Genomic DNA, 14,339 nt, shown 5'->3' on the forward strand with positions numbered 1-14,339 from the left:
CCTTGGTGTGCCCCCCTCCCACGGGGTTCCAGGGTGCAGCCCCCTCCCTACACATCCCTTAGGGGGGCACTGATGGTCCTTCCTGAGCGCTGGGGGCACCCCCATGCAGACAGGCATGTGAGACCTCCCCAGTGCCAGCAGGAGCCCCAGTGTGCCTGGCACAGCCAGAGGCACCAGCAGGGGACCACCGGGATTCCCATGGGGCCACCATGCACATGGGGGTGCCTGCACACCCCCTCCTCTCCCCCCTGTTGCCACATCCAGCCCGCAGAGAAGGGATGGGCTGGGGATATCCTGGTCCCGCTCCCCCCCAGGGCTGGGGGACACAACCCGTCACCCAAACCCGATGGCCCCGCACTGCCCTTACCTGCGTGCTCCGGGCTCCTGCAGCGCCAGGTCCCAGCTGGATCCTTCTCTCCTGCCTCCGCGTTGGTGCCTGGGGGTCGGGGGGCAGCAGAGCCCCCAGGAGGGAGCGCGGAGCCCCGGGGCAGCCAAGAGCCGGGGGGCAGGAGGGGGGGGCCTTGCTGCCAGCCTATGAGTGGCGCCTTTGTGCCCGAGGCGGGGGGCACGCGGAAGGTCCGTTTGCACGAGGAGGGCCAGCACTCGGCGCTCGCTGAACCCCGCTGCGCGGTCACAGCCCGGGGGCACCGGCAGGGCTGGGCACTGGGGCGCGCTGCGCACGGCCAGGACATGGGGGTCGTTCGTTTGTTTTTTTTTTTTTTTAATCCTTTTATTTGATTTTTTTTTCCTTTTTTTTTATAGACTAAGAGCAGAATATGAAAATCACCAGCCAAAGCACTTTGAAAAAAAGGTCGAGATTGTTTTTTTTTGTTTGTTTTGTTTTTTGTTTTTTTTTCCCCAAAAAGTGTCTGTGCGTTTGCATAGGTCAGGTCTTCACGGAAGACGAGGAAAATCCAACACGTTTGACTATGTACAAGCCAGCCCGGGGCCAGCGCCGCTGCCTATGGTACATTATAGATATATCTATATAGTTGCTCTCTGTACAGTATGTATAGATCTCTATATAGGTATGTACAGGCTGCCCGGCGCCCTGCCCTCACGGGGCCCAGTGCTGCTCCCAGCCACGGGACGCCTGGGGGGGCCGCAGCAGCCCCCGGGCAGGGCTGGGGGCTCCACGCTGCGGGACGGCATCGGTGGGAGGCGCGGGCGGCAGCACCCAGCCGAGTGCCCCCAGCAGGGGCTGGAGACGTGGGTGGGGGCGAGTCCCATGCAGGTCCCAGCGGGGCCGGGCGCGTGCCGCCATCCCCTGCCCTGCACGGGAAGGGTCCCTGGGCTGGAGGCGCTGACGGTGCAGAGGGGCCGGGCGCAGCTCCCGGGGCAGCTCCACGCTGGCAAACAGCAGCAGGTCGGGGGGACGAGGGGTCCCCGCTCCGCGGTGCCGCTCTGGCCGGGCCCCCGCCGCGCTCGGAGCTAGGAGGCCAGCAGCGTCATTAGGAAGAGGGCGGCAGCCACAGCCAGGGGCAAGTGTTCCCGCTTGGGGCTGGTGCCGCTGATGCTCTTCTCCAGCTTGGGGATCTCCGGGTTGAAGTTTTCTGCGGGAAGAGACAGGCGGTGAGCGGAGCGGTGGGGGCTGCTGGCCCTGACCCCCCCCCCGCCAGGCGGCTGCGGGGTGCGGGTGCCCCAGACTCACCCAGGTCCTCAATCTTCACCTCGGGCCGCAGGGTGAACTGCGGCAGGGTGGGCGCCAGCTTCTCCCCAGAGTGCGACGCTGCAAGAGGGAGAGAGGGGACGGGGTGATGCACCCTGGCCAACCCCGCTCCCACAACCCCACCGGCTGGGACGGGGGGACCTGGGAGCCCCCTAAGACCCGATGGATCCCTGCAGCCCCCACCCCGGGGGTTACTCACTGGAGGCACAGCACACAAACACCTTCATCTTCAGGCAGGCCCGGCGGTGGTTGTGCGTCGGTGTGGCTGCAAAGCGAGAGCGGGTTGGGGTGGCTCCTGGGGAGGGGACCCCAGTGCCGGGCACCCCACGGCTCAGCGAGCTGCTGCCCACTGGCTCTGGGGGGGGGAGGGTTGCAGCACCCCCATCCTGCACCCCAAAACACACTGCATCCCCACCCTGCACCCCAAAACACGCTGCACCCCCACCCTGCACCCCCATACCGCATCCATCAGCACTCCAGATTTGCTCCGGCATCCCCACCTCGCACCGGCACCCCCCACAACTCCACCCCCAAGCTCTCCCCAGCCCCCAGCCCTCCACAGCACCCCAAACCCTCCGACCCATCCCTGAGGTCAGGGGGCCTCCTCGGAGCAGGGGCGGGCACAGCTGCCTGGCCAGAGGTGTGCGGGGGGGGGTCCCAGCTTGGGGGTGTGTGGAAAGGCCCCCCTGAAGCCTGGGGATGAGCTGGGGTGGGATTCAGGGAACCCAGCTGAGGGGTGTCTGGGGGGGTCCCACCCTGGGGGGGGTCCCACCCTGCTGCCCCACGTACAGATGTAGTAGTACTCCTGCCCCGCGCGGAACTCGTAGCCCAGCGAGAAGGCGCTGTAGCGCTGGAACTTCTCCGAGAACTTGATGGGGCTGTGGGGCGCGTGGGGCCGGTTGCACTCCCAGCGCTTGAAGCCCTGGCTGGTGTTGCAGGTGCGGTAGCCCTCCGCGTTCACCATGTACAGCACGTACTGCTCCAGCCTGTGCTCGGGCACCGAGGCGTTGTAGTGCGGGCAGTAGATGTCCAGGTAGTCGTTGACGTTCACCTGCACTGTGTAGCCCTCCCGCCGCAGGCTGCAAGGGAAGGGATGGGGACGGGGTTAGAGACACCCGTGCTTGACCTGTTTATGCCAACCAGGATGCTCTGCCCCCCCCACCAACCTCCTGACCCCCCCATCCGAGCCACCCCACGCACCCGCCTTGCCCAGCCTCAGCCCCATGGACCCCCTGCGTGGGGACGAGCCTGGGGCAGGATCCAGCCCTCTCCAGGCCCCAGACCCTGTCCCCGGAGGCACTGCTGCAGCACCGGGCACAACACCCGAGGGCAGCTGCCGTGGGTAACTGCGAGCCTCCCAGACCCACGGGACACCAGGAAGGCAGCGGTGGGGCTGAGCAACGCAGTGAGATGGCACGGACGGGGACGTTGGTCCAGAGCTCGTGGCACATTGGGGCTGCCCCACATCCCCCAGCCCATGGGGGCTGCAGCCAGGTCTGCTCCTGTAGGGCTGTGCCATGGGGGTTTGGGGGCAGAGCGGGGCTGGGCCACCTCTGTGATATGGAATGGGGGGACCCTGTGTCCCCACACCAGGCTGGGCAAACCCCTCTCCCCACAATCCCACTCCCCCCAGCCCGGTGCCCCGCAGACCCAGGGCTTGATTTGGGGTGGGGGCTCCCGGGTGTTCACCGTCCCCCTGGGCACCCTGAGGCAGGAGCGATGCCGCCACGCAGGGAAGGATGCTATGGATGCCAAGCCACGTGCACGGGTGACACCGCTGTGTGAGCACGGGAGCGTGAGACGGGGGTGCTGGGGGCTGCAGGCAGCCTCAGAGCACGACGGACAGACAGACAGACAGACAGACAGAGCAGTGCGCGGGGCTGAGGGACACCAGGGTCCCAAAGGCACGCAGGGACCCTGGAGGACACAGAGCCTGCACAGCCCTGGGGCAGAGCACGGCCGTGGATACCCAGGAGGGGCTCAGGACCCCCGTCTGCGATGGCCCCGGTGCTCCCCGTGCTCTGGCAGCCGCAGCGGCTGCCCACTGCGCACCCGGCCCCGCAGCCCCAGCCCCGCCACGCGCCGCGGCTCAGAGAGAGGATTTCTCACCCCGCTCTGGCTAATCCCGTTATTTTGTTAATGCCGTAAAGGGTGGCCCTGGGGGAGCCTCATTTACATTGATTAGGAGCGGCAATCCCCTCAGATCCACTCAGGAGAGGCTCCGCTGGCTCCTAATCCGTGCCCGATTGAAATCCCGGCCGCGGTAATCCTCGCAGCCAAGCCGCCTCGCGCTGACCCCCTGCTCCTGCCAATTAATTACCAACCGGCGCTGCGAGGCGCTGGCTCCGCACCGAGATGCCGCAGCAGCCCCGCGACAACGACCAGACCCGGCTCCATCACCTAGCTCGGCAGACACCCGGTGGCCAAGCTGCAGCAAAGGGACCCCCCCTGCACCCCCGGGTGCCACCACCCCGCTGCTTTTGGAGCGACGAGCAGCCTCCCCTTCGCCCCGCTCCCCTGGGACCGCCACCCCACGGCCCCTTTCCCTCCTTTCCCAGTGAATCCTGGCGCACGAGGCCCTGGCGAAGAGCTCGGGGACCCCTTGGCACCCGTGCCCGCAGCGCAGCTTCCCATGGCCGCCCGGCAGGGCTCGGCAGGCAGCGGGCAAGGCTGCGCGTGCAGACGCCCCACCCTGGAAACTGCCCCCGGCACCGTTTGGGGAGCCCGGGCATCCGGCCAGGGCCCGGGGCACCCGGCACGCAGCGCCCCGAATCGGCACCATGGAGAGAACTGGATGGGGCCGAGCACCCACCGGGGACCCCGGCAGCGTTGGCGCCCTCCTGGCGGTGCTGCCAGTGCCGGGGGGGCTCCGAGCCAGACCCCTCGGGGCAGGGAGCAGCCCCCCCATGGCACCTCCCTCACCGCGCAGCCGCTATTTCCCCGTCCCAGCCCCACAGCCCGGCGAGGCAGGAGCCCAGCAAGCCGCCGGCCGCCGGGCAACTCCTCCGACATCAAGGTGCTGAGGCAGCCACCCTTGCTCCGCGCGGTGCCGGCGACCTTTCATGTTCCACCTTTGATGTGGTGTGAAAGGGAGGTGTTGGAGGGGGGGGGGAGAGAGCTTGTTATTAAAGAAATGGCCCCGGGGAGAAAATTGCAATTAACTCCATACGGGACTCAGGGCTGGGACGCCAGCACACCCCGAGCCAGCTGCCCCACACCACGAGGGGGGGCCGGTAGCTGGTGCTCAGCACCACAGGAGCAAGGAGCTGGGGCAGCCGTGCCCCCCCCTGGGGCTGCACGGGAGTGAAAACAGGCGCCGCGTCCCGCTGTGCCGAGGGAAATGTTGTGCCGGGGAGCAGCGGGGCTGGAAGCCCTCCTTTTCCCCGGTGCACCCAGCGCTGAGGGAGCCCCCACCTGGGACCCCCCCCGGGGCCCATTAGGAAACACGGCTCCTGATAAACAGCCTCGCTAATTAACAAGCGCTCCCCCTGGGGCACCAAGGGCCCTGCTCCCCAGGCAGGGATGGGGCTGGGGCATGCCAGCACTGCAGCGGAGGGGTGCAGGGGAGCCCAGGAGGTGCTGCAGGGGCTCCGTGCCCCATGGCAGCGAGCCCCACGGCCAGCAACAGCCCCCATGGCCACCGTGCACGAGGAGCTCACAGGCATTAGGGCACCGTCCCCAGCCAGAAGGGGCTGGGGAACACCCCCAGAGCGGGCAGAGCTGGGGTGCCGTGATGGCCTGGGGCATGGCAAGGGGCTCTGGAGGGACACGAGCTGCTTCACCCCACCCAGAGAGCTGCCAGCTCCCTGGTGCCGAGGGAAGAGCAGCCCCAGGGTGTCCTCACCCCTTCCCAGGGCTGCAGCAGCTCTGGCTGTGATGCTGCATCCTCGGCTCCTGCATCGTGTGAGCCCCCCATGACCCATCTGCAGGGTGAGGAGCAACACGGCGGGGCATGGCTCAATGCCCCTGAATCCCAGCAGTCCTGGTGCCACCACCAGAGCACCCACAGCCCCTGCTTTCAGGCAGAAGAATGGGACAGACCCCAACATGACGTCCCGAGCCTCCTTTCCCCACCAAAACCCACCCTAGAGAGCGCGCAGGGTGCCAGGTTCCTGGTGGCCCACATGGTTATCGGGAAGCCCCAGGGAGAGGCGACCCCGTCCGGGACAGATCCCGCAGCCCTTCTGGGTGCAGACAGCCCTGCTGTGGCTGGCGGGACACGTTGGGCTCCGGCAGGGCCCGAAGGGTTAAGCGCGGGAGCAGAACGGGCAGCATCACTTCTGCACGACTGCATTTTTAGAGCAGGGCTTTCGCAAAGCAGTGGTACCTTCCAGCATCCTGTCGGAGCTGGGCAGATGGATTTCCCCTGGCAGAACCATCCCGAGCACAGGCTGGGCTCGGCGCCCGTGGGCCCTGCACCGGCAGGACCCCGGCTACCTGGCACGCCGCAGCCACTGGCGAGCTGGGCGGCTGCTCTGCTCCCATCTGCTGCGATAAATCTGGGCTGAGCGCTGCACGCTCGCTAACGCGCTGCTACGGAGCGCCTGGTGCACTGCAGCACGCCTGGGCCACCCCTGGCAGGAGCAGCACGAGGGGGGACCAGACCCCCACGGCGACCCCCGTGCCACGGGACCCGTCCCAGGAAAGGCCCGGAGGGTTTGGGGACAGATCCGGGCTTGGTGGCCCACAGTGCTGAGGGCAGTGCCAGGGACTGGGGCGATGTGGGGCGTCCCCCAGTGCGGGTGACAGCGCGGGGGGCCACGGCGGATCCCCTCCCCCAGCCCTTTGTTTGGCTCTGGGAGCTTTGCCCTTTCGGCACATCCGGGGCCCATCGATCAGCCGGCGAACAAAAAAAGTGCCATTGATTTATGCTTTCCCCTTCCAGTCACTCCGCGCGACAGCGAGAGGTGAAGGCGCATCGATCGCTGCGGCCGGTCCCCCCACCCAATGGACAGACGGACGGACAGAGGGACAGACTCGGACGTCCCCCTCCCCACGCAGGCAGCGCTGCAAAGTCACGGCACCCAGACGGCCGCGCACACGCGCGCTCGCTCGGCAGACAGCGCCTGCGACACAGCCCACGCGCACGGGTGGCACGGTGCCACGGCGGCCCCCCCGTGCTCCCCCCCTCCCCGGCACGCCTGGCTCACGCCTGGCGCAGCCGCAAGGTGCAGGCACAAAAGGCATCGCTAGCACACGGCGTCCCTGTCCCCGGGGGCCACCTCCCCGGCTCGCACCCCGGGGGCGTGCGTGGGGGGGGGATTGGAGCTCCTGGGGGGCCGTGGGCTGCTCCCCAGCGCTGCCATAAATCTCTCGGGGACGTGACAGCAGGAGAAGGGATTGGGGAGCGGGCGGATGGGGCCGCATCCATGCCAGGGTGGCAGGCACAGCCGCAGCCCCCGGACGGTGTCCCCAGCATTGCCTTACAGGTGCCCCTGCACCCCCCCCCCGTCCGTATCGATGGCTGCACAATCCCTTTAATCCCTGCTAAAGCCCGTACCTTCCTGCTTTGCTAACAAGATCAATGAGGTTTTTAATTGGGTTTTAATTAAACCATCAATCTGCAACCGGTGACTCAATTACCAGCCTGGGCAGGAGCGGGTGGCCCCAGCCCTGTTGCACCCTCGGTTCAGCCCCTGCGCCCCGATGCCACAGCTCCTGCCCCCACGGGGCCCTCCCTCGGCATGGGAACCCCGCGGGGCACCGGCCACGGCCCCTGCGATCCCCTGGGCTCGGAGCCGCCCCGCACGGTGACTCACGGGGCACAACACCCTTTGCCCCCGGGCAGCGCCTCCTACTACACAGCCAGCACCCCGCACTGCACGGGCAGCCGGGGCTTTGCACCCCAGGGAGATCTCCATGGGTGGGGGGAACGGCTGCGGGTGGGGGTGGCTGACCCCCCCCGCTGCCCCCAGCCCACATGGGGATGCCGTGATATGGGTGCTGGCAGCCGGGACTTGGCCATCACCAGCCGGAGAGGTGCAATCCCCACTTTCCCCATCTCCACACCCACGCTGGGGGTGGGAAGTGACCCCCCCCATCCACACCCTGCATGGCGTAACTGCCCCACACCTGCAGCATCCCCCCTCCTGGATGCCCGCGGGGGACGGGGGGACCCCAAAACACCACAGGTGACGAGGGATGGAGCCGCAGCACCAGCACCCAGCACCCTCAGGGGGCCCGGGTGTGCCGCCCCCCCTGCCCCATGGCGGGGCCACGGCCGCTCTCCTGCGTGAGATGCTCCCAGGAGAGGCTGCTCCTCACGAGGGCTCTCTCAAGAGCCTGCTCCAGCTCTCGCCGCCTGAAATACAAAGTCAGGCAGATAAAAGCCGCCTTGAAGTGGTGAGCGCAGCGGTGGCGGTGGCGGCTGGGGGGGGCTGCACGATGCTGGGCGCTCCCTGCACGCAGGTGGGCTCTGACCCCCCTGCCTTGGCCGGCCACCGGCACCTCCCGTACCCCTTCCTCACAGCTCCAGCCGTGGTGCTGAGCACCCTGAGCCGAGCCCTTGGGCCCTGCGGTGTCCCCCCGGCGTGGGGCAATGTGTCTGCTGCCACCTCCTAGGGCATGTGGGTTTGGGGGACGCGGATCTGCAGGAACAGCCAGGGGGGCAGACCCCAGAGATGGTTTTGGGGGCTCGCTGGGGGCAGCTGGCCATGTCCGTGCCCATGTGTGGGGACAAACCCCGTGTCGCTGTCCCCACCCCTCGCACACGGGGCACCCAGCAGGGAGGTGGCACCCTGGGGGTCACCCTGCAGAGCTCCCAGCCCCTGGCCGCAGGGTGCCACTGGGAGGCAGCCGTGGCCCCGAATGGCAGCACTGGGTGGGACACGGCCACCCCGCACCTTTGCCCCGTGCCACCGCGCCCGTTCCTGGCAGGACTTGGGAACGGAGGGCAGGGACCAAGGATCATCCCGCACCCCTCGCGCTGCCACCAGCAGAAACAGCGTGACAGACGGAAAGCACACCCAGACAAACGGCACGCAGAGCACGGCCAGAAGCCTCCGCTGCCTTCGAGCCTCAATTCCTGCCTTCGCCCCCACCCCAGGCTTCGCAACCAGGCACCCCAAAACCGCTGCATAAAGGGGTGCCCTGCCCTCTCTGCCTCCCTCGTCCTCCATGCACAACCTGTTGTCTCCCGTGGTGGCAAGGGGACGTGGAGCAGCAGAGCAGCGTGCCAGCAAGCAACAAGCGACATCCTCCCAGCCAGGGGAGCGGCCGCGGTGGCCGGAGCAGTGCAGAGCTGCGATACATTTGTGGGGTTCCTGCCGCAGCCGGCACCCCTGGAGGACAGATCTGCAGCCGAGCCTGGCGGCGCACGCCCTGCTCCCCGGAGAGCCCCGCGGGTGCTGTGCAGGGCTTGTTTATTGCTCTGATTGCACTGGGGTTGCTGGGATTTGCAGGCTGCGGCCCAGGGAGCCTAATTCCCCCCATAATTTATCTAATCCAGACACTTTGCCGTGCGGCTATAATTGCGGCCGAGCTGCCGCACTGCCTAACAATAAATATCCTCGCTCCGGAGTCCCTGGGACACGTCTCTGCCGCAGCCGCCCCCACCGCGCCGCCCGTGCCCTGAGCTGGACGCTCGCAGCCGCGCCAGAGACGCGTGCGCGGTGGGCACAGGCAGCTGGCTGCGACGCCCGTGGCACGGCACGGCGGGGGCACCCCCGGCACCCCCCCACCCCGTCCCCCAGGAGGAGGCGAGGGCAGCGCAGGGTCACAGCGCCGGCTGCGGGCGATGGGGTGGGGAGAGGCAGCCCCTCGGGAGCAGCAGGACGAGGGTGGGCACAGGAATCGCCCATCCGCAGGGGTCCTGGCAATGTCACGGAGCGGGGATGGGGGTGTCAGCGGGGTCTGGCCGGAGGAGCGGGGTGTGGGAAGGTGCCCAAGAGCAGTGGGACGAGCCGAGCGCCCTGCCATTGTGCTGCGCCTCGGCACGGCACGTCTTACACACGCACGATTTATGGGGCCTGGGCTTCCGCCTGGAGACACAGCATCAATGAGAGGGGAAGGAGCTGCCCAGCAAACGCTCCCTCCCCGCACAAAGGGGTGCGGGGTCATGGGGAGCCTGGCGAGCCCCAGCACGGACGGGTGGCAGGGGTCCCGCTGGCTGGGCGCAGCCCCCAGCCACAACCCTGAGCACTCGCACCACAGAATGGGTGAGGGAAAGGGGCCATCCCAACAGGCTGGGGCCCCCGCTTCCCATGGAGGGGGTCCACGTACCCCCTGGGGTCCCCAAAACCCCTTTTGCCACGCCAGGGAGGAGCCCGATCAATCTGTGCCCGTAGCCCACACGGTGCCCCCCCGGCACAGCCGTGCCCACCCCATGCAGCGGTGCCACGTGCCCACCCGGCCCCCCCTCGCCAACGAGGGCAGTGCACAGACCCCCCCCCAACGAGGCGTGGGGGCCACGCCGTGGGTCTGGCTCCACTCGTGGCCATCGATCGCCCCGGGCTCCCTGCAGCTCCGCTGACAGCAGCCGTGGGCGCGACGGCAATTTCCACAGCTTCGCTTCCAAATCCCATCCACTCGCCCCCGCAGCCCCCGCCGGGGGAGCCGGCAGCCCCGGTAGGAGGGGGGGGGAGTATGGGGGGGCTGCCCGCCACTCGCATCCACCTTGGCCGGGATGTCACCGTGTCGGGGCTGCGTCGCCACCCGCCGGTGCGGGGGGCAGCGGGGTCCCGCCGCCCTCTCCTCTCAGCCCCCCCCCGCGCCGCACCGCCGGTGTCGCTCCCGCGCCCAGACAGGCGGGGGGGGGGGCGTCTGGCGGCGCGGCCACGGGAACGGCGGCGCTGCGGGACCCCGGCGCCCGGTACGGCGCCCCGGGAGGGGTCCGCGGGACCCCCACCGCCGGCAGCTCCCGCGCCGTCGGGGAGGGCTCGGCCCCGGTGTCACCGAGCGACCCCCGCCCGCACCGCCGCCCTGCGCCCCGGTTCACCGGGTGCCGCCGAGCCCCGGTGCGGCGGCGAGCCCCGTCCGCAGCCGGAGGGCTCCGACCCTGGCGGTGCCCGCGCCCCCCCCAACCCCGCCGCCTCGCACCGTGGCACCGGGGACTCCGCTCCGCCGCCGCCGGTCGGGTCAGGGCGGCCCGGGTACCTGCCCTCCCCCCCCAAAAAAAAAAAAACACACAAAAATCGGTGCACCGGGACGGAGCGGCCCCCGCCCCCGCGGGAAGGGCGAGGTGCGGCGGCCCGGGAGGGGCAGCGGAGCGGCCGGTGGGGGCCGTGCCCCGGCAGCCCCGCCCGCACGGGGGCGTCGCGCGGGCACCGGCACCGGTACCGGGGGTGGGGTGGGAGGGGGAACGGCTTGGTCCCGATGCACGCGCCCCCGGCCCGGTGCAGACCCCCCCCCACCCCTCCTCCGCCGCCCCCGGGGCGCGCATCCTTCAGCGCGATCCTCAGCGCGCCCCCGCCGCGTCCTTCCCGGCGGCGCCCCCCGCCCAAACCGGCGCCGGGGACCCCCCCGCCGCCACCACCGCCCCCCACATCGCCCCCCCACCACCACGCCGGTACCGGCGGACTGCCCCCGCCGTACCGGTACCGGCGGACTCCCGCCCCCGCCCCGCACTCACTGCAGGTTGGAGCTGTTCCAGTGCACGGCGTGCCGGTTGCCCAGGGCCCCCGGGGGCCCCCGGCCCAGCAAGAGCAGCAGCGGGAGCAGGGGCAGCAGCCGAGCAGCCATCCTGCCGCCGCCGCGGAGCCCGCCGCGATCCCAATGAATGGAAGAACCGAGCCGGAGCCGCCCGCGCCCCGCGCCCCCGGCGCCCAGCTCCGCCCCGCGCGCGCCCGCCGCCGCCGCCGCGCCCCCGCGCGCGCGCGCGCCCGCCGCCTCCCCGGGGCCCGCCTGCACCGGCACCGGGCGGCGGGGATGGGGGTCGCGGAGGTGGAAGGGGGGGAGAAAGGGGCTCGGGTCCCACCGGGACCCCCGCAGGTGGAAGCGCTGGGCTCGGTTCCCACCGGGACCGGGGGCTCACCGGGAGCGTGTCCTGCCGGGGGGGGGCTCACCGGGACACTCACGGGTGGGGGCACCGGGGCTGGATCCCAGCCCCTCAATTGGGGGGGGTGCCGGGGCTGAGCACCCCAGCCCCTAGAAATTCACGTGGCTGGGAGAGCTGTGTGTCGGCGTGCTGCTGGCACCACGGGGGGGCCGGGGTTTGGCAGATTTGGCCGCCCGGGGGCCATTGGGCAACCGGAGAGAGCAGGAGGGCACCCAGCCAGGGCACCCCGGATGCCGGGGGAGGACGGTCACAGCGCCAGGCTCTGCCCCGTCCTGCCCCGAGGAGCCCATCTGGCTGAGCACCCACCCGCTGGCCCTGTCCCCTCGCCCTCCCCACGCTCGTGGCTCGATTCCCCCAAACGTCTGTGGAGGGCAGAGGTGCCCAGGGCACCCGTGGCAGCTGGGGGGGGGGGACACAGGTGCTCCCTGGGCACCAGTCCCCCCTGGGGCCCGTGCGGGAAGGGATCGAGCTGGGTGCCAGCTCCGAGCTGCCCGTCCTCAGCAAGTTCCCTTAGCAACTGCTGGTGCGGCACCGCCCAGAGGTCCCATGTGCCAGGCGCTCCACGCCCCGGCACACGTGTGCGCACACGAGCACGCTCACACCAGTGCAGGCACTGGCACGCACACAGCCGGCTCGCTGCGAGCTCACACATGGGCGCGTGGCCGAGCGTGCGCGCGTGCCCGCTGCCGGCACTGACCCAAGCCCTTGCTTCTGCGTTGCACATGACCTGGGGATTCGGCGGCTCGAGGAGCTTGCAAGCGAAACTGGGAGGCTATCGAAACCACCGCCGAGCTTGCTGAGCCAGCCCTGGGTGCTGCCGCTGGCGTCCGCGCTGCCGGGCCCAGCGCCTCGTGGAGGCAGTGAGCGTGGCCGCGGCACTGCGGGGCCAAGCGCCCATTCCCCATGCCCCCTGTGCCCAAGCACGGCTGCTCCTGGGGCTGGCAGGGGGACGTGGTGTAACCTGGGGGGCTCTGCTGCCAGATGATGAGGACCTCCCAGTGGGAGCAGAGCCTCATCCCCCTTGGGGCCCCTTTTTTGGGCTCCCCAGCACCCTCCAGATGAGTGGATGCTGCCCCAGACCGTGGAGGGGGGTGAGGGCAGCGGTGCCTGGGGTAGGGCAGGTCACTTGGTCCCACTTTCTGCCAGGTTTCGCTTCCAGTTAGCACGTGCTGGGTCCTTCCCTGGTCCCTGTTCCCACCAGTGGTGCCCTCAGCAGGGCTGTGCCGCAGCCCGGTGGCCCCCACCCACACCAGCAGCTCTGGGGGGCCAAGCCCCCAGTGGAGTCCTGCCGGGAAGGGGGAGGGTGCTGGTGGAACAACCGGGAGGACCAAAAAAGCATCCATTAATTATTCATCTGGAGAAGTGAAGTGAAGAAAATACAACACGTGAGAAAGGGCCCCGGCTGGCCTGGGGGGGGGGGGGGAAGAATGGGGGGGAGGTGGGCGGAGAGCTGGGGGGCACAGGAGGGGGCCGGGGGCTGCAGGGGGGATCGAGGCACCCGGGTCCCCCCGTACAGCAGCGGTGGCTCCATCCCTGCGCTGTCCCAGGGCTGGGGCACGGTGCTGGGAGGATTGGGGGGGGGGGCGATGCTGGGGGGGGGTGCGCACCTCTGGAAGGGACCACGACCAACAACGCGCCTGCAGCCATGGAAACGCCATCGTTCGGCAAACCCATGGCAACACACACCTCCACATGGAGACACCCCGCACATGGCAACGCGCTCGCCCGTCTGGAAGCACCCCGTGCACGGCCGCGCACCCCGTTACCCCCCCCGCTACGGGAGGGGGGGGCATGGCACCGTCATGCCCAGGTGCGGGGATGGAGGGGCTTGGATGGCCGAGTGAACCCTGCCCCCTCCGTGCACCCACTGGTGGGTGCCGGCACCCACCTGGCAGCACCCCCTGCACCCTGCAGACCCCCCCGTCCCCCCCCAGCCCTGCACACGGAGGGGCTCGGCTCCATTTTGCTGCCAGCATCAGGGGACGGCGGCTGCAGCGGGGACAGCCTGGGGACACTGCCAGCCGGGCGGCTGCGCTCTCAGGAGGATGTGAGAGGCCTCGAGCTCTCCCAGCAGCTCCAGGAGCGCCGTGGCACGAAGCAGCCGGGGGTCCCCCCCCCCTTCCATTTGCTCAGCCCCCCCGGCTCTTCCACCCCCTGCACCCGTCGCAGTGAGGACCAGCAGATTTGTGCGTTAACACAGGGGGCACGGGGGGGGTCGGAACAGAGCAGCAGGTGGACGTGGGCACCGGCACTGCAGCTCCTGCCCCATGCAGGGCTCACCCTGTCCTTGGACAGCCCTGTCCCTGGGGGGGGCACCACGAGCCCGCGGTGCCTGGGCTGGGGTGGGCACGGGGTTCTTGTGGGCCGTGTGTGCCCGGCGGGGCAGGGGGACCCGCGTCGCCTGCTCTGGTTAATATTTAACCACGGCTTCCTGTGACAGCATGTCGCAACCGCAAAGCAGAGCCAGCATTCAATAAATCATCGCGCTGGGCTGGGCGCCGGGGGGGTTGGAGCGGGGGGGTGGGGGGGGCAGCAGCGGAGCAGCGACCAGCCAAGCGAGAGGGGGAGCCGATAAATAATTCATTAAATAAATAAACATGGCGAGAACGCGGGGAGGAGGCAGGAGTGTAACCAAGAAAGGGCTCGGTGAACGCGGGCATGAAATATTCACCAGCC

General features: G+C 69.5%; 1 protein-coding gene across 1 annotated transcript; it reads right to left on the minus strand.

Moving 5' to 3' along the window:
- Window positions 1-704: 704 nt before the first annotated feature.
- LOC311424877 (ephrin-A3-like) lies at window positions 705-11,391 on the minus strand. Its single transcript, XM_084500342.1, has 5 exons — window positions 11,238-11,391; window positions 2,459-2,748; window positions 1,869-1,934; window positions 1,652-1,729; window positions 705-1,553 (listed from the first exon to the last, which is right to left on the minus strand). The coding sequence occupies exons 1-5, from the start codon at window positions 11,345-11,347 to the stop codon at window positions 1,432-1,434; spliced, it is 666 nt and encodes a 221-aa protein (XP_084356468.1). The 5' UTR covers window positions 11,348-11,391; the 3' UTR covers window positions 705-1,431.
- Window positions 11,392-14,339: the final 2,948 nt, after the last annotated feature.

Source organism: Aythya ferina, assembly GCF_964211825.1.
Source record: "Aythya ferina genome assembly, chromosome: 29".
In the NCBI taxonomy this organism is placed as follows: domain Eukaryota; kingdom Metazoa; phylum Chordata; class Aves; order Anseriformes; family Anatidae; genus Aythya; species Aythya ferina.

Coding starts and splice junctions, on each gene's coding strand:
- LOC311424877 (XM_084500342.1), bottom strand. CDS start 11,347: ATGGCTGCTCGGCTGCTGCCCCTGCTCCCGCTGCTGCTCTTGCTGGGC. Junction 2,749..11,237: donor TGGAACAGCTCCAACCTGCA/GTGAGTGCGGGG, acceptor CTTCCCTTGCAG/CCTGCGGCGGGAGGGCTACA. Junction 1,730..1,868: donor GTTTGTGTGCTGTGCCTCCA/GTGAGTAACCCC, acceptor TCCCTCTTGCAG/CGTCGCACTCTGGGGAGAAG.